This window comes from Mus caroli, chromosome 4 (genome assembly GCF_900094665.2).
Source record: "Mus caroli chromosome 4, CAROLI_EIJ_v1.1, whole genome shotgun sequence".
Taxonomy (NCBI): Eukaryota; Metazoa; Chordata; class Mammalia; order Rodentia; family Muridae; genus Mus; species Mus caroli.
This window is the reverse complement of record NC_034573.1, coordinates 124,558,792-124,578,613: the sequence shown is the minus strand read 5'-3', so window position 1 is coordinate 124,578,613 and position 19,822 is coordinate 124,558,792. Positions and strand designations below refer to the sequence as shown.

The following is a 19,822-nucleotide window of genomic DNA, read 5'->3' as shown; positions in this document are numbered from 1 at the left end:
TTTTTTTTTTTTTTTTTTTCAGACAAAAATCTCATTCGTTGGACTTTACCAGTGAAGACCAGGACCCAAATGCTGGGTGAAGGCCTGGTAGCTCAGAGGCAGAGAGAGCCCCCCACCCCCACCCCGCTGACCTTCCTCCTCTAGAGACTTCCCAGAATGACTCTCCTCTCTCACCCAAAAAACTTCTTTCAAACTCAATGTCCTCCCCATCAATTTCCTGTGTGCCATCCCCATCCAGCACCCTGACTCCCTCTTATGCGCTACAGTTTTGTTTTTTCTAAATAAGCTCATGTTGGCTTCCTGTCAGCTGCTGCTTACCCTGCCCCCCCTTTAGACCTGAGGTTAACCTCATTTCGTCCTGTTTACAAGCGTCAATGAGAAAGGGCTGGTATCAGAGCTGTGTGCTAAGGATGAGCCACACCACACCTAAGAACAAGTTGTTCCGGTAAATAACACATGCTCATTCTCACAGTGTGATCAAATAACCTACAACAAACAGGGGAAAGGGATAGGCGGGCCTCACACTCGCATCAACATTTTATCAGTACACTCGGTCAGAAGCAGGGATGGACACATCAGGCCTTGCCAGCTTTTCAGAACTTGTGGAATAACAACAAATAACAACAAATTCAGAGCTGTGAGTTTCTTGTCAGCAAGCTGACAGGTATTAACTGAGCTATCTCTCCAAGCCTACACACAGGCTCCTTTATGCCAGTTTTCTTTTTTTTCTTGTTTAAAGGTTTGTTTGTTTGTTTATTTCATATATGTGAGTACTCACTAGAAGAAGGCATTGGATCCCATCTGGTTGTGAGCCACCATGTAGTATCTGGGATTTGAACTCAGAACCTCTGGAAGAGCAGTCAGAGCTCTTAACCACTAAGCCATCTCTCCAGCCCCTCTTTTTTTTCTTTATTTTTATCACAGGGTTTCTCGCTGTCTTGGAACTTGTTCTAAAGACCAAGATGGCCTTGAACTCACTGAGATTCTCCGCCTCTGCCTCCCAAGTGCCGGGATTAAAGGTGTGGGCCACCACTGCCTGGTCTTTACAAGAATGCAGTAAATCTATATATGTCTGTATGTAGGTTACAGAAGGCCCACAGAGGGTTAGAGAGGTCATAGCGGAGTCTAAGGGGTTTGAGAGACACTGAAGAAGAGATAAGCAGAAGGCTGATAACAGAGCAGATAACACCTCTGTGGGAGTAAGATAGTGAAGCCCCGTTGGAGGTCTGTTGAAGCTCAGGGCGGGGCCGAGCTCCCAAGTCAATAGTCCAGGACTATTGAAGCCAACAGGGCAGAGGAGGTGAAGAGCAGGACATGGTCCAGATGGGCAAACGGACGGGTGGATGCGTGGCAGAACTGCACAGATGGTTGGTAATTCTAATAGGCTACCTCAACAACAGGGGTGGCCAGGAGGAACTGAAACTGGTGTTTGCATATTCCAAAGAGGATTTTAACTGCTTGTCACAAGAATGCTAGTCGAACACAGATAGGCAGTAAGTGGCTATTTAGGAGGGCTATTTAGCCCAGAATAATCTCACCCTGGATCTGCCAGTCAGACTTGACAGTCAGGCTTGTAGGATGTTTGACCTAAGTACAGCTCTCTTTTGGGGTACTGCAGATCATAGCTTCCTTCATAGTCTCATGGAGAACCATGCACAGGGGCTGAGCCCACTCATTTAGATTGGTCTGTATAACAGAATAAAAAATGTCCCCCATCGCCGGGTGTGGTTGCGCATGCCTTTAATCCCAGCACTCGGGAGGCAGAGGCAGGCAGATTTCTGAGTTCGAGGCCAGCCTGGTCTACAGAGTGAGTTCCAGGACAGCCAGGGCTATACAGAGAAACCCTGTCTCAAAAAACAAACAAACAAAAAATGTCCCCCATCATCTTGGACATTTGGATATTTGGTTCCTAGATGGCGGCGTTGCTTGGGGAGGCATAGGTGGTACACCCTTGCTGAAGGAAGTACGTGACTAGGGGTAGGACCTGAGATTATAAATCCTTGCCCCATTCCAAGTCTCCAGCCCTACCTCATGCTTGGGGTTGAACATGTAAGCCCCTAGTTTCCTGCTCAAGGCACTGTGCCTGTCACCTGCTGTCACATCCCTGGCCCCATGATGGATTCCTCCCTCCAGGACTATAATCCAAATAACCTCCTATAAGTTGCTTTGAGTGAAGTATTTTATCACAAAAACAGCAACGTAACTAATACAGCCAGTAAAGAAGTACAGACAATGCAAAGAAGAGCAAAGAAGAAGGCGCTTTGGCTGTTTGTCCCTGTGGACCGTGGCCTGCCCTTCACCTCCACTGCCCCGGGGGCTTCAGTGGTCCTGCATCTTGACTTAGGAGCTTCACCCAACCCTGAGCTCTGCCCAGACAGGACCCAATAGCTCCAGCAGACCTCCAGCAGGGTTTCATTGCAGAACTTAGCTTCGTAGAAGCTTTACTAAGAGCAAGTTAGAAAATATGAATAGACATTTAAAAGTTTTCATTAAGATCTGCATTTGGGTTTGGTGGTAGTGGTGGTGGTGGTGGCGGTGTGGGCCTTTAATCCTGGCCCTTGAGAAGCAGAGGCAGGCAGATCTCTGAGATCAAGACCAGCCAGCCTGGCCTACAGAACAGATTTCAGGAAAACTAAGGCTACACAGAGAAACCATGTTTGGAAAAAACAAAAACAAAAGACCTGGAGAGATGGCTCAGAGGTAGAATGTCAACTTAGCATGGGGAGGTCCAGAATAGTAACTAAAGAAATAAATGCCTACATGCACATGCATGTGCACACACGGGCACGCGTACACACACACACACACACACATACTGGGCTAGGGGAGCACTGCTTGACCTTGAGACATTAACCAGTCTTTAGCCAGTCACAATAAACCTTTAATCTCTAGGGCTAAGAAACGTGTCCATTTAAAAATAGGTCCTGGAGTTGCTGGAAAGATGACGCGGTGATTCAGAGTGCAGGCTGTTCTCTCCGACGACGACCCAGGTTCAGTTCTCTACACCCACACGGTAGCTCACAATAGCTGTAATTCCAGTTCTAGGCACCTCTTCTGGCCTCTGCCAGCACAGTGCACAGTGGCGCACAGATGTGCATGCAAGCAAAATACTCATCATGTAAAACATGAAAAAGTTAAATAGGTTATGGGTCTAGAACCAGGACTGAGTGGTAGAGCCCTGGGTTCAGGCACAGTAGTATGTGTGTGTGTGTGGGGGGGGGGGGTTGTGTGGAGGGGGTATTGTATAGTTTCAAATACCAATCAGCTAATTCCCCCTCCCAACAAAAGCTACATAGATTTCATGCATCAAAGGACAATGCTGGGGACCGGAGAGATGATCCCTCCTGCAAGGCAGTGAGCCACCCAACCACCTTCTGTGCCACAGGCTCCTGACTACCTGCCACCCACGTGAACATGAGATGACAGCAGGGCCAATCCCAGCCCTCTTAAAGTCACCATCGGGCCGGAAAAATGGCTCAGCAGGTAAAGCAGGTACTTGCTAAGTCAAATAACCTGAGTTTGATTCCTGGGACCCGTATGACCGAAGGAAAGGAAGGACCGACTCCGGGAGGGTGGCTGATCTGTCTGATCGCTACACAATGACAAGAAGAATACATTTTAAAAAGTGTAACAACAACAAAACCAAATAGTACAGGTGAACTGTTGCCTCCCTTCCTTGGTCGCATCCCAGAAGACAGGCTCCACTCTACCATTTCTCACAGTGACAAGGGAGTCCGGGTAACCCACAGACTTGTCGGCGCGGTGGGCGTGGCCCATAGGCTGCACCCCAGGGATCCGCCCTTCCCTCTCGATCCGCATGCGCACTGACTCGGGGGCGGACCGTCACATCGACATCCGGGAGTCTGATTGCCTGTGGTTGTTTTGTTTTCTTGCAGAACTGGAGTAAACCGAGGCTACCAAACGCGCCGCGACTCCCAACTCCGGACTTGGACGTGAGTGCGGACGGGAGGGCGGAGCAGCGGGCCGGGCTCGAACTCGCGGCAGTGGCCGTGCCCCAGCTCTTGGACGCCGCCGGGCTGAGATCGCGCGACCTGCGGGGCCGCTTCCTGTGGCAGGGACTCTTCCCCAGAACTGTGGAGCTAGGCAAGCTCATCCGACGGTGGAGCGTCCGGGTTCGGCCCACGCGTAACCGCGCCCTGTTCCTCCAGTCTGCAGGGCGGGTCTGCCTTTGAACATGTCAAAGAATTGTGCAGCGAAAAATGGACTCGGGTGGGCCATTGGGGGAAACGACAATTACACATAGTGGGTTGCTTTTCTTTCCAGTCATTAGATAAAAACGAGTGTATTTTCAGACCTGAACTCAAAACAAAAGTCTATGCGTTTTTCCCTTTAGCTTGTTTAGAGGCGGCTAAAACTGAAATCGCCTTCCTGAGGGAGTCATGTGAGATCTGGGGTGTTCACTGTGAGCGAGTTGTATGTAGTTGAGGTTTTATCTGTGAAATAAAGATGAGTGATGTTTCTCCGGCTGGGTCTGCACAGCTGAACTTGAAGGAGGAGGGGTTTATGGGATTTAAGACAATTTCGGCTGACCGTGGTAATTTGACTGCACGTTCTTTATTTTAAGTCTGAATTCGTTTCAGGCCTGCCCTTTTTTGTGGGGAATGTTCAAACAGAATCAGTAGCAGAGTTAGGGATAGTAAGATGAGTGCCCTTTACAAAGTAATGACATCCGAAGGCAGACTTGGTGAAGGGACAAATAGTGGAGAAAAAACGAAATAGAAATAAAGCCCGAAGTTGAGCCGTTCTCTTCTTAATCTGGTCATGAAAGACACAGATGTAGGATAAAATGTGCAGACTCCTAGGGGAAGTATTTTCCATCCAAGTCTACATTTTTACCTTAAAACCAAAGTCTATCACGTCCTTATTATTAAAATCAAATCGGAACCTTTAGTAGGGAGCTTAAGGTTTAGAAAGCAGCTGTGGAGGGCTAAGCATCATTGCACTCACTTAAAGAACTAGTGGACTTGCAATAATAAAATGTGACATCTTTGAGGAGATGTCATTTTTGTGACAGAACATTTTTGTTTAAGGTTAATGTAATCACCTTCATTCATATTATGTAAATATGCTAAGGCCATCCTGATTTTGTTTTGTTTTCTTGTCTTTTCTAAATTTGTATTTATTTATGAGTGCTGTGCTGCCTGTACACCCGCAGGCCAGAAGAGGGCGCCAGATCCCCTTATAGATGGTTATGAACCACCATGTGGTTGCTGGGACCTCTGAAAGAGCAGCCAGTGAGTGCACTTAAGTGCAGAGCCATCTCACCAGCCCCTTGTTTAGTCTTTTCTGGACAGACTGGCCTGAAACTCACTCTGTAGCTCTGGCTGGCCCTCTGACTGAGCCCAGTCCTCCTGCCTCAGCCCGCCAAATGCTAGGATTGCAGGCCGAGGCAGCCACCACCCCAGTCCCAGCTAAAACCAAGTTTTACATTAAACGTAGACTCCGTCCCTAGTACCTCACTCCCCACCAAAGCAGCATCAGACATCCCGAAGAAATTAGTAGAGCTGGAATAAAGCGCATCTGTAACTTGTGTTAGGTTATCATCCAGCTGTTATTTTGCAGAAACACAGCCGGCTTTGAAACAAGAAAACCGAAGGACCTTGTTTAACTGTGATGGTTTTGGTTTAGTGACCTGAAAAGATGTCTGGATTTCTAGAAGGCTCGAGGTGCTCGGAGTGCATGGACTGGGGGGAGAAGCGGAACACGATCGCCTCCATCGCTGCTGGCGTGCTAGTAAGTCCCTGTGACACCTTGGCCCTCCATGTGTTGATCTGTGGCTGTATAGATGGTTTAGATTATGTGTGATGTTTTCTTTTTTCTTTTTCTTTTTTTAAAGATTTATTTATCTGTTTTATGTGTATGAGTACACTGCAGCTGTACAGATGGTTGTGAGCCTTCATGTAGTTGTTGGGAATTGAATTCTAGGACCTCTGCTCTCTCCACTCTGGCCCAAAGATTTATTTATTATTATAAATAAATACACTGTAGCTGTCTTCAGATGCACCAGAAGAGGGCGTCAGATCTCAATACAGATGGTTGTGAGCCACCATGTGGTTGCTGGGATTTGAACTCTGGACCTTCGGAAGAGCAGGTCAGTGCTCTTACCTGCTGAGCCATCTCACCAGCCCCCACGACCCCCCCCCCCCCCATGTGATGTTTTCAAATGTGTCCTTTTAAAAAATAATCACCAAACTTATTTTACTTAGTGATGTTTGACTTGTGAGTTTGTTAATAGTGTTAATGGTTAGCCAGGCGTGGTGGTGCACACCTTTGATCCCAGCACTTGGGAGGCAGAGGCAGGTGGATTTCTGAGTCCGAGGCCAGCCTGGTCTACAGAGTGAGTTCCGGGACAGCCAGGGCTACACAGAGAAAACCTGTCTCGAAAAACCAAAAAAAAAAAAAAAGGTGTAAATAGTTGTCATAATGAAACATTGTATGCAGTTACTTATTATGGGTTATACGTCCTTGACTCGGTGAGCACAGAAGGTTTAAAGGGTTGAAGAGGGCCAGGTGTGATGCGTACCTTTGATCTCGGCACTCAGGAGGCAGAGGCAGGTGGATCTCTGTGAGTTCAAGGCCAGCCTGGTCTATACTTGAGTTCCAGGACAACTAGGGCAAATAGTGAGACCATGTTTTAAAAAAAGGAGGAAAGGGGCTGGCGAGATGGCTCAGTGGTTAAGAGCACCGACTGCTCTTCCGAAGGTCCCGAGTTCAAATCCCAGCAACTACATGGTGGCTCACAACCTTCTGTAATGAAATCTGATGCCCTCTTCTGGAATATCTGAGGACAGCTACAATGTACTTACATATAATAAATAAATCTTTAAAAAAAAAAAAAAAAAAAAAAAGGAGGAAAGGATTAAAGAGACAATCAGGTCCAAATCAGTCGAGATAGATATTCCCAATTCTCAGGCCATCCGGATCACACTTGCCCTGACCTCGTAGGGAGAAGCATTAGGAAGATCATGAGCTCGTTTTTTCTTTTTTTGGATGGATGGATGGATCTGCTGTAGGTCATGATGGCTTCGAACTCACACATAGGCAAGGATGCCCTTGAGGTCTCCATTATCCCGCCTCTGCTTCCCAAGTGCTGGGGTTGCAGTGTGTGTCACCTTGAGCTGTGAAATACAGTGCTCAGGGGGATTTGAAGGATAAAGCTATTTACATAACACATTCTCTTGTAGTCTAAAGTTATGGTTGAAGATCTTACCTGCTGCCTGTTCTCTTTTCCTTTGTTTTATTTTTTTTTTATTTTATGTACATTGATGTGAGGGTGTCATATCCCTTGGAATTGGAGTTACAAACAGTTGGGAGCTGCTATGTGGGTGCTTGGAGTTGAACCTGGGTCCTATGGAGGGACAGACCATGCTCTTAACCACTGAGCCATCTTGCCAGCCGCTGCTGACTGATCTAAAGAGAAATACTTTTACTAGACACTGAACCTAGGACCTCACACTGAATAGACAAGTTCTCTGTCACTGAACCCCAGCTTGGAAGGAAGAAATTTTAAGTAAATGAATGACTAGAAACTCAAGTTTAAATATTTTTTTCTGTACCTCATCTTTGATTATTATTGTTTTTTAATAATTTACTAAGTGTATTTATGTGAGGTTGTCAGATCCCCAGTCGTGAGCTGGGTGTGGTTGCTGGGAATTGAACCTGGGTCTTCTGAAAGAGCAGCCAGTGCTCTTAACCACTAAGCCCCTCTCCAGCCTTGAATTTCATCATATTTTTTTTCAAAGACATGGCAAAATTTAATACCACTGTAGAAAATCTCATGTTTTGAAAAGCTTTAAATTTTAATCTTTGAATAAAATACCTTAAATGCAGGGCTGGAGAGATGGCTCGGGGGTTAGAAACCTTTGTTGCTCTTGCAGAGGACCCAAGTTCAGTTGCCAGCACCCATATGGTGGCTCACAACCCTCTGTAACCCAGCTTCCCTGGTTCTGATGCCCTCCCCTGAGCTCCATGGACACGAGGCTCAAATGTGATACGCATGACATTCACACACATAACAGAGGATAAATTACTTCTTTTTTTTTTTTTTAAATCTTGGACAAGGGCTGGAGAGATGGCTCAGTGGTACACCGACTGCTCTTCCAGAGGTCCTGAGTTCAAATCCCAGCAACCACATGGTGGCTCACAACCATCTGCAATGGAATCCAATGCTCTCTTCTGATGTGTCTGGAGACATATCTGAAACCATCAAATGGCTGTACTGTAATCATCCAAAGGAATAAGAATTGCAGACATGTTCCTTGGTTCAAACACCCTGTGGTAACATGTGCTGTTGCTGATGGGTCTTGCTGACATCACCTTCTTTTGTCTGTCTGTTTTCAGTTTTTCACGGGATGGTGGATCATCATAGACGCGGCTGTCATGTACCCCAGGATGGATCAGTTCAACCACTCATACCATACCTGTGGCGTCATAGCAACCATCGCCTTCCTCATGTAAGTGATGGCATCACCCCGCCTACGTAGAATGTCACAGACTAAAATGACCCTAGACACAATTTAAAATTCTGGTAGGTAAGAAGGACCCCTGGGCACACTTGGAACCTGTAATCCCAGCACTTGGAATGAAGACAGGGAGATGGCTGCAAGTTTCAGGCCAGCCTAGCCTACTTATAACATCCCATGCCAGCCAAGGGACTCGGTCTCAGGAAATAATACAAAGGGCCTGGAGAGAAAGACCTGGGTTCAGTTCTCACCATCCTCATGGTGGCTCAGAGCCTCCTGTAACTCCAGCTCCTGGGCATCTTATGGCCTCTCTGCAGGCACCAGACACTTGTACATGCATGCAGGTAAAACACCACATGCCCATAAATAAATCCAGAAGAAAGAAACAAGTCAAAATTGCCAGCCCTTGGGTAGGCTGAGAAAGGAGGATTGCTGTGAGTTCAAGGCCAGCAAGGACACTGTCAGAAGGGGAGCTGACAGTTCTGCTTTTCTCGTTCCCTGGCTTCTGCCCGCTCCCATCGCTTCTTCCGGTTCTCTTAGCTCTGCTTGCTTCTGTCCTAGCAAAGGTGAAAGTTCCATGTGAGTCCTGGACCCTGTGTACTTTCCTATAGCTTTATGACACCCGAGGTACTTACTAAGCTCACAGCCTGGCCCCTACTCTCCGCATGAGAATTGGTGGCGGCTAAAACAGCAGCAGGCAGGGAGGTGGACAGTAACTTAGTGAGATTCCCTTAAGAGCATTTTAAATGACTGCAAGTACAGATGCCCGAGGGGAGGGGGGCACACAAGACTGAAGGGGTGGAGGTATCAGGAGCCAGAGGGGGAGCAGGAGGCAGGAGCCTGAGGGGGAGGTGGACACAGTCACTCCAGAGCCAGAGGGGCTCAGGAAGGGGGGTAGGAGTGGATGGAGGGAATGTCAGGAGCCAGAGGTTAGGAGTCAGAGGGGGGTCAGGAGTCAGTGGGAGAGGTGGAGAGAGTCACTCTGGAGAGGGGTGGGGGTGGAGGGTGTTAGGAGCTTGAGGGGGAGTCAGGAGTGGGGGCATTGTCAGGTGCCTGAGGAGGAGGTAGAGACAGTCCTGGAGAGCAGAGAAAAAGCTCAATGCACCTGGGACTGTGGCTCTGAAGTTTTCCTTTTGGTTTTGGCCTTCTAACTGCACAGTGATAATTCTGTCTCTGTTCCTGGCGTTCCTGTCTGAAGTCCTCCCCCTTTGACAAGTTGTCATAGATTCTCACCTCTTTGTCCCCTTGTGCCCCATTCCAGATCACCTCGTGTTCATCCCCCATGTTGAATGAATTCACTATGTTTCCCTAGTGTTTCCTGTAGAGACCAGCTGTTGTTTTGGAGACAGGCTCTCACTGTGTGACCAGGCTGGCCTGGGATTGGTTTTCCCTGCACCTCAGCCTCCCAGTTGGCTGGGGTTACACGTGTACCCCCACACAGGCCTTTCTTTGGCATGCTGCAGACCTTTGTCTGCCAACGCTTGGCACCTTTCTTTTGTGTAAGAAGTCTGAGGGGTGGATGCCCACAGTCAGCTATTGGATGGATCACAGGGCCCCCAATGGAGGAGCTAGAGAAAATACCCAAGGAGCTGAAGGGATCTGCAACCCTATAGGTGGAACAACATTATGAACTAACCAGTACCCCGGAGCTCTTGACTCTATCTGCATATGTATCAAAAGATGGCCTAGTCGGCTATCACTGGAAAGAGAGGCCCATTGGACTTGCAAACTTTATATGCCCCAGTACAGGGGAACGCCAGGGCCAAAAAGTGGGAGTGGGTGGTTAGGGGAGTGGAGGGGGAGGGTATGGGGGACTTTTGGGATAGCATTGGAAATATAAATGAGGAAAATACCTAATTAAAAAAAAAAACCCAAACCAAGCCAAACTAAAACCCCCCAAAACAAAAACAAAACAAAACAAACAACAAAAAAAAAGTCTGAGGGGAAAATGGAGATCCAGTCCTGGGTCAGTGCTTCAGCCCGGAGTGAGGGGCTAAGGGGCTGCTGGCCTCCTGAACACCAGGTAAGGGGTGTCACCCTGAGCATCAGTGCTGTCAGCAGGCAGAACTCAGGAAAAAAGCCACCCCACCTCCCTGCCTATGAGTACAAGTAGTTGTTGGGTCTGCTGTAGGCCAGAGGGACTGCCAAATTACGACCACACCCTGCTGCCAACATCCAGGTAATTTTCTTTCCATGCATGTACGTGTACATGTGTGTGTGTGTACATGTGTGTGTGTGTGTACATGTGTATGTGTATTCATTACTCTTATGATGCTTGGGGCACAATCCAAGGCCTTGAGCTTGCTAAACTAGCACTCCGGCATAGCCACACCCTTATCTTCACCCCTTGAGTGCTTATTGGTGAAGGTGTGGCAGAGACTTTGTTGTCCACGGATCTAAAATACTCTATGAGTGAGTATTTTAATCTTTAAGGAAAGGTTTCAGGTGCCTGGAAGACAGGCTTCACAGGGATAGAATTCATCCTTACATCCAGAGACCTTCTGATGGTCCTGGTCCCATCCCACTTCTCACTCTTGCCCCAAACCGTTCCATTCCCAGCCCCGTGCAGTGGCTTCTCTGCGAAGACTTAGGTGTGCATTCCCCTGGGCTTCCCATCTGCCCCACACACATGCTGAGAACCGTCATCTGGGAGTGGAGATCCCGGTCGCCCTACTGTCTTTATTATACCTCTTTCCTCACTCACAGGGCGTGGTGAGTGCCGTTGAGGTTTGAGAATCTCCACATGTGGCCCAGGTTGGACTGGAATATTGTGATCCTCCTGCCTCGAGTGCTGGGCATATTTTCACTTCTGTGTGCGCCTTTGTAAGGCTCTGAGATGAAGCCAGAGCTCGGCCTTTTCCCCAGCTGTCCCTCCGGTTCCCTTGGTGTCTCCAGCTCACGGACAGTGGCTGTGTGCCAGGGCGAGGTGACCATATACCCACCCACGTACAGGACCTGGGTATTTTAGGAGCCTTGATGAATTTATATCCCATTTTACAATAATTGAGGGAAATAATAAAAAAAAAAGTCAGAGGTTTTAGTTAAGAATGCCAGAAAAATAACTTTTTCTCTTCTCCAAAAGCCATTCCAAGTGGGTTTCTGTGCATGGCCGAGGACACCTGTGAACCTTAGCACTTGGACTCAGCCTTTCCCTGGTCCAGGTACCAGATTCCCCACATTTTAACTCCCACCCGTCCCCCACACACTTACATGTGTAAAAGTCTTTTCCCAGCAAATTGAGGGGCTTGTGAGCCACTGAGGAAGGCGGAGTTTGATCATCACACACGTAGAGTGAGTCTGACTTAGACAGCTGCTTGCACCGTGCCAGGGCACTTTTCTTTGGTGCTCAGCTGGTCCACAGCCTCCCGTCTCTCCATTCTGTTGCAGTTTACTGTAATAATGAGGCTACCGGGCTTCCTTAAGAATGCTGACATAAGTTGAGCAAGCACTGTTCTGACTGGTGTGTGCATGCACTTGTACGTGTGTAAGAGTTTTCATTCATTTTGCCCCAGATCTTTACTCTTCTGCTTTGCTGCTTATGAAGCAGCAGCGGCAGCCCTGCCTGTGGGGGAGGGGGTGCCACGCACAGGCAGGCATGTGAGTGTGTGGCAGGGTTCTTCACTTCCCATACCTGATGGCAGCAGGCCCACCTTAGGCGTCCTTGCTTGCTTGCTTGTTTGTTTTTGTTTTTTTGAGACAGGGTTTTTCTGTATAGCCCTGGCTGTCCTGGAACTCACCATGTAGACCAGGCTGGCCTCGAACTCAGAAATCCGCCTGCCTCTGCCTCCCAAGTGCTGGGGTTAAAGGCGTGCACCACCACTGCCTGGCTCATTTATTTTATTTTATTTTTATTTTTTGAGGCAAGTTTCCTGTGTAGCCCTGGCTGCCCTGGAACTTTGTAGACCAGGCTGGCCTCGAGCTCACAGAGATCCATCTGCCTCAGCCTCCCGGGTGCTAGGACTAAAGGTGTCCTAGCACCACCACATTTCAGCCTTTAAGATTAATTTTTAGAAACTAGGCGTGTGGATTTGCGCATGTTAATGTGGGTTTCCTAGGAGGCCCAGGAGCTCCAGTACAGACAGTTGGTGTGTTAGGCTCAGAACTAGGCTCCTGGGCATGTGCAGTGAGTGTTCTTAACCCCTAAGCCGTCTTTCCGGTCCTATACTTACTTTTTCACAAGCATTCAAATCACCCGAGAGATTTGTTAGAACTAGGCTCTGGAGCTCCAAGCTGGACATTCAGCTCTGTAGGTTTAAGGTGAGTCCAAGAGTTTCCTAACAGCTTACCAGGTGGTACCATTTCTCCTGTGGTCCCAGGGTGTGTCTCACTTGAAGGGACTTCCTTAGGTGATCTGAGTCACGTGGGCCCATGGCTCAAGGCTCAGGAGCCTTCTTCACCTTGAACTTGGGCAACCCTTGAGTTTGATGCAGTAGACAGCTTCTCCTTGGATGGCGAGCCCCTGATTTCTTGCTTTTCCGCCTCCTGCAGGATTAACGCAGTATCGAATGGGCAAGTGCGAGGCGACAGCTACAGCGAAGGCTGTCTGGGCCAGACAGGTAAAGAGGCGCTGACACCTTACCACACAGCTTTCTTCCCCGAACTGAGACTTCTACAAGGCAGGGTACATGTCGGGCTTCTTGGGTTCAGGCGTAAGACAGGGAGATGCTGGATTCCAAGGCATACATCAGAGGCGGCTGTGAGCACAGAACCCACCAGGCGTGAGTCTCTGACCTCAGTGATAACAGGTAGTCTTAAGTGTCTGCAGGCTGCCACAGAGAGCAGGCGCTGGCAACGTGTGCGGAGCAGAATCCGATCACATTAAACTACCTAAGACTTGAGTGTTGTTTTTGACAGAAATATTTGGTTGTATTAGCATTGGGGGAAAGGGGGTCTGTTTGTTTTTCTAGATAGGATCTTACTACATAGCCCTGGCTGGCCTGAAACTCGCTATTGAGCTCACAGAGATACCGGCTTCTGCTTCCCAAGTGCCAGGATTATAGGCGTGCATCACTACACTTAGCTTGTGTTAGCATTTTGAAATATTTTATAATCTTAGACCTTTTTTGTTTTATTTATTTGGTTTTTTGAGACAGAGTTTCTCGTGTTGCCCTGGCTGTCCTGGAACTCACTCTCTAGACCAGGCTGGCCTCAAACTCAGAAATCCGCCTGCCTCTGCCTCCCAAGTGCTGGGATTAAAGGCATGCGACACCACTGCCTGGCAACCATTTTTTTTTAATGTGTGTGGATGCTTATTCACACGTTTGTGCACCACATGTGTGGCTGAAGTACTGAGTTAAGTCCTCTTAAGTGCTGAGCCATCTCCCCTGCCCTGCCCTGCATCTAGCTATTTAAGAAAGTTCAAGGGATAGCATTTCTGGCCTCGGACTTGCATAGCAAGCACATTTACCCACCAAGCCATCTCACTGGCCCCTGACTTTATCTGAGACAGGATCCCAGGCTAACTTCAAACATAGCCAAGGATGGCCCTGAATTGGAATAGATTAACCCAACCCCCCACCCCAAAGTGTATGGACACAGGCATGTGCCACCATACCTAGCCCATTGATTTTTATACTTGTTTATTTTTGTGTGTAGGTATATTATGTCATGAGTACACGTGTGCTTTTGTTTTGTTTTGTTTGTTTTTTTTTTTTTTTTTTTTTTTTTGGTTTTTCAAGACAGGGTTTCTCTATAGCCCTGGCTGTCCTGGAACTCACTCTGTAGACCAGGGTGGCCTCGAACTCAGAAATCCGCCTGCCTCTTTCTCCCGAGTGCTGGGATTAAAGGCGTGCGCCACCACGCCCAGCTGAGTACACGTGTGCTATAGGTGGTTTTGGTTTTTTGAAACAGGGTTTCTATACTATTTGCTGGCCTATACCTTACTGTGTAGCTCAGACTGGCATTTCTTCTACATCAGCCTCCATATCTGGCGGAGGTGGGGGGTATGAGTGTGGGCATACACATGCCATGGTACCTGGATAAAGGTCAGAGGACAGCTTGTTGCAGTTAGGTCTCTCTTGTTGCCATTTGGGTCCTGGGGGTCAAACCGAGGCATCTGGCTTGGCAGCAAGGGCCTCTACCAGACCGGTCCTCACCAACCCTTTCGCTTTATTTTGAGGCCAGGTCTTATGTAACCCAGGCCAGCCTTGAACCTCAGACCTTCCCACCTCTACCTCCAACTGTTGGAATCCCAGGCCTGGATACACATTCAGCTCCTTGGCCTTGTGAAGTCCACAGCTGTCTGTGGAGCAGCTGTGGTAACAGTGTATCTCTTTTCAGGAGCTCGCATCTGGCTCTTCATCGGCTTCATGTTGGCTTTCGGATCCCTGATTGCCTCCATGTGGATTCTCTTTGGAGGTTATGTCGCTAAGGGTAAGGATACATTTTACTTTCAACCCCTACTGGGATGTTACATCCAAATACATCCATATTTTAGGATGAATCATTTTATATATGTATGTGTACACACACACACACACATATGTATAAGCCTTTCCCTCCCTAAGCTGCTTTTGGTGAGTGATCCTGACTAAGGGGTGTGTGCGCGTGTGTGTGTGTGTGTGTGTGTGTGTGTGTGCGCGCGTGCCGGCTACTGAGACTCCTCCCATCAGTAGATAGCTTTGTATGTTTTTTCCTGACTTAGTACTTGGAAGGCATGGGCTCCAGCTCTGCCCCTTGCTCTTGACCCCAGAGTAGCATCTTCATTATTCATGCTTGGGGCTCGGTGACCTGAGAGGAGCCCTGAAACAAGAGAGGATTTGTCTTGGCTCAGCCTAGAGCTTGTAGCTCAGGGGCAGCCAGCCCCACATCACTGGCATTGATGGAAGCAGGAGGGAGGGATGATGGCTCAGAGGCACTCACCTCCTGGCAGCCAGGAAACAGAGAAGAGGAATAGGAACGAGGCAGAGCCAAGCTAGGCTGGCAGAGCATGTCCCCAGCAGCCCCACCCCCACCCCAGGGAGGGCTGCTCACCCAGTCATGGTTCCATGGTTGAATTAGCTCATTGGTTAGGACAGAGGACTTGTGATCTGTCTTCCAGGGTGTGTGCTTGGTTTACTCTGCAGTCAAGTTGTCAATCAGGACTGTCAGCCACATGCAGCATACATAGGTGCAGAGCTCTGACATCCCAGGGTTTTTGGTTTAATTAAGTGCTGAGCCTATGGTGGTGGTGGTGGCGCACACCTTTAATCTTAGCACTTAGGAGGCAGAGGCAGATGGATCTCTGAGACGAGGCCAGCCAGGTCTATAGAGTGAGTTCAAGGGCAGCCAAGACTTCATAAAGAAACCCTGTCTTAATAACCAAAGAAAAGAAAAGAAAAGAAGACAGAAAAAAGGATGCCACTACCTCTGGGAGCAAGCACCCTCCCACTGAAGGTTTGGTTTGGTTTGGTTTGGTTTTGGTTTTTCAAGACAAGGTTTCTCTGTGTAGCTTTAGCTGTCCTGGAACTCCCTCTGTAGACCAGGCTGGCTTCAAACTCAGAGATCCGCCTGCCTCTGCCTCCCAAGTGCTGGGATTAAAGGCGTGCGCCACCACAACCTGGCCAAAGGTTTGTTTTTATTTTGGTGAAATACTTCTGATGTATAACCCTGGCCTCAAATGCCCATCAATCTTATTGCCTCTCTCAAAGTCCCAAATTCTGGGATTATAGACATTCACCACCACACCCAGGGTAAAGTTGTGCCGTGTAGCCTGGGGGAGGGGCAGGGAATTAGGGATCTCCCCCTCCACCTCCTGAGTGCTGAGGTTACGTGGGTTTGCCACATTGCCCTGGTTTGGTCCATATTTATTCCAGTAAGGCCTCCTTGGTGATACGGCGTCACCTGTTTTTACATAGTTAACAGTTACATGTACTGTGTAAGACTAATTTAAGGCCAGAGCTGGAAAAGGCCTTGCCTTGCTGGCTGAAATTCCAACGAGGGAGCCTAGAAAAATAGGAAACCTATTTAGCACTCCAGATAAAATAGATTATAGCTATCACAGACAAAAAGCACAGCGCTGGTGCTTGACAAAGCCTGGACTGGCCTAGTCTGGTTTGGTTGGTTGGTTGGCTGGCTTTGTTACCATTGTCAGGAGACTAGGTCTCACTCAGCAGATAGGCAACCTCACAGAGATCCACCTGCCTCTGCCTCCCAAGTGCTGGAACTAAAGAGTGAGCCGCTATCCCTGGAGGAGGTGATGTTAGTAGAGATAGTAGAGACCTAGACAAAGCCTCAGGCTATTTTGGGATGAGAAAAGGCTGATATCATCTGAGTCTTCAGGCCCAGAGTTATTTAATGAGTTAGCAAGTGCTCCTGACAGCCTGGGGCCAAGACACCACAGAGAGATCCCATTTCCGCGCTCAGAGCTCCTGCAGTGTCTACCTCTCAGCTAAGGCCTTCAGCCAAGGCCTACCAAGGAAGGTGCCCTCTTTCCCCTGAACATCTAGTTCAGGGCACAGAGTATCCTGTGTCCATCCACATCACAGCCACCTCTTAGCATCTCTATGGCTGTTACTCCCTTCATCCCACCAGTCTCTTTCCTGCTGTCCTGAAAGGATGCCCTAGCAGGATCTCTTAGGGTCAGCTCCAGTCCCATTCCCGACCTGCTTGCCAGGCCCTGCAGGACTTCCTCTCACCTCCTGGCTGGCTCATCTCTTACCCAGCAGCCATTCCTCTAGTGTGCCAGCTGCTCCTGCCTAGGGCCTCTGTCCTCAGTTCTGCTCTCAGTTCTTGCCCTTGCTTACTCCTTTCTTTGCCCGCCTCTCCTGGGGTCTTCTCCGCCTCTGATTTCCGCGCCTTGAGCTGCTGTCTTCTCCCCTGGTTGTTGGCTCCGCTCCCTGAGGGACAGCACCTTCTACACTGTCCTTCCAGGTATACTGTGCATTGGCTCTGGAAGTACCATTACCCGATCAGAGGGAGCTGTCATATACTAAGCCAGTGCTGTCTGCCATGGGTCACATCATGTACTTTACCCATCGCCGCTGCCAGAATGGTCAGTTGGGGTAGGCAAGGAAGCTGGTGTCTGCTGGTCTATCCAGACCTAACTGTTTGGAGATTGTTTATTTGTTTGTTTTTGAGACAGGGTTTCTCTGTGTAGCCCTGGCTGTCCTGGAACTCACTTTGTAGTCAGGCTGTTTGGAGATCTTGGATGTTTGGAGATCTTAAACCTCTAAATATTACAATTGTTTGTACAGAAAAGGACGTAGTGTATCCTGGGATTGCTGTATTTTTCCAGAATGCCTTCATCTTTTTTGGGTAAGTGCTGATTTTCATTCTTTACTGTTCTCATGTGTGTGTGTGTGTGTGTCTGTGTATGTGTGTGTGTCTGTGTGTGTGTATGTTTTAGTTTTGTTTGAAGACATTGTCACCTAGAGTAGTTTGAACTCATGGTCCTTCCACTCCAGCATCTTGAACTCTATCACAGCTATGTATGCACCACTATACCTTATACCTGTGAATATATGTTTTCTCTGTGTGTTTTGTGTGTGTGTTATTTTGTTCAATTGGGGAGCTGATCTTACATGTTTGTGATTTAATTCTGTGTCTGTGTGTCATTTTGTTCTAAAGTATATGAGCTCACTGTCACTCTCATCAGACACAGCAGAAGAGGGCATCAGATCCCATTAAGATGGTTGTGAGCCACCATGTGGTTGCTGGGAATTGAACTCAGGACCTCTGGAAGAGCAGTCAGTGTTCTTAACCACTGAGCTATCTCTCTAGCTTCATGCATATAATTTCATTTTCTATATGTATGGTTTTTATGTTTATGTGTGTAATTTTGCCCAGTGTGTATGTGTGTGTGATTTCTTTTTTTTTCTTTCTTTTTCTTTTTTTTTTTTTTTTTTTTTGTTTTGGTTTTTCGAGACAGGGTTTCTCTGTATAGCCCTGGCTGTCCTGGAACTCACTTTGTAGACCAGGCTGGNCGAGACAGGGTTTCTCTGTATAGCCCTGGCTGTCCTGGAACTCACTTTGTAGACCAGGCTGGCCTCGAACTCAGAAATCCGCCTGCCTCTGCCTCCCCAGTGCTGGGATCAAAGGCGTGCGCCACCACGCCCGGCTGTGTGTTTTCTTTAAAGGAAGGAATTGCTCTCTGTAGTTAAGGCTGGACTCAGACTCCTGGGCTCAGGCGGTCCTTTGCCTTCCTAAGCAGCTGGAACCACATGTGTGAGCCCCCAGGCCTGGCAGGACTTTCCCCTCGGAACTCTCAGCATTAGCACGACTGTGGACCGCCACCCCCAGCCCTTACCCCATGGCTTCTTGACATTTGAATTCTGAGGACTGTTTCTTCACCCAAAAACACCTTGGTTATTTATTCTCCCACTGGCCCTTGTCCCTGTCACCTTAGTCGGGATCACAGTTGCTGTGATAAACACCACCAGAAGCAGCTTAGAGAGGGAAGGGCTTATTTGGCTTATAGTTCCACATCATAGTCCATCACTGAAGGAAGTCAGAGCAGGAACTCAAGCAGGGCAGGAATCTGGAGGCAGAAGCTGATGCAGAGGCTGTGGAGGGATGCTGCTTATAGGCTTGCTCCCCATGGCTTGCTCGACTTGTTAATTAGGAAAACACCTCCCCATAAAATTGGGTTCTAAGCAAACCTGTAGGGCATTTTCTTAATTAGTGACTGATTGGGGAGGGCCCAGCCCACTGTGGGTGGGGCCATCCCTGGGCCAGCGTGTGTGGCTCTCGGGTGCTTTCTCTGCAAGTTACATGCTTCCCACCGTTCTAGAAGTTTCTCAAGCCAGGCAGTCATGTCGTGTTTCTCGTTCTGTCCGCAGAGGGCTGGTTTTCAAGTTTGGCCGTACGGAGGACTTGTGGCAGTGAAGACATCGCTTCTGCAGCATAGCCGCCGTGCATGGGTTTCTTTTTGCACCCTGCTCACCCACCCAGTCTTTTGTAATACTGTTTTCTAAACATATTTCTGAGTATAATCTCAGCTTGAAATTGTATAATGCTAGAATCATGAGAACTCCTATGTGTACTGCAGCAGCCCAGTGTGGTGTGAGCCCCATCAGCTTTTACCACAGGAAAGGAAACCGCTGATGTGAGTCGCTTCTGCCAGCTTCTATCATGGTCTAAAGAGTTGGTGATGGAGAAATGGTGGAGTCTTTGGGGTGAGGATTCACTCTGGGGTCCGAAGTGTTTACTAACGTGGCCTCTTCCATGTCCCGTGTTGAATAATGTGTAAACATTTTCTTGTTATTAAAAACTATTTGGTGGTCAGAGTTCTTTCTTATTGTACCTTATATATGGTTCGATCAGAAATACTGCATCTTCCTTTTCATGTTAATGGCCTAAGGTAACCTGGGACCACAGGTCATGGCTCTCTTGACCAGAGAGCTGTTCAAAACATGCAAGGG

General features: G+C 48.3%; 1 protein-coding gene across 2 annotated transcripts; it reads left to right on the top strand.

Annotated features, from left to right (window-relative positions):
• Positions 1-3,832: 3,832 nt before the first annotated feature.
• On the top strand, positions 3,833-19,687 carry Tmem50a (transmembrane protein 50A). Of its 2 annotated transcripts, none has more exons than XM_021160754.2 (7): positions 3,833-3,953; positions 5,650-5,754; positions 8,362-8,474; positions 12,972-13,039; positions 14,763-14,855; positions 17,657-17,717; positions 19,241-19,687. In XM_021160754.2, the coding sequence occupies exons 2-7, from the start codon at positions 5,662-5,664 to the stop codon at positions 19,284-19,286; spliced, it is 474 nt and encodes a 157-aa protein (XP_021016413.1). In that variant the 5' UTR covers positions 3,833-3,953; positions 5,650-5,661; the 3' UTR covers positions 19,287-19,687. The 2 variants fall into 2 exon arrangements, with proteins under 2 accessions (XP_021016413.1, XP_029332716.1); XM_029476856.1 differs by having other exon boundaries at positions 5,584-5,754.
• Positions 19,688-19,822: the final 135 nt, after the last annotated feature.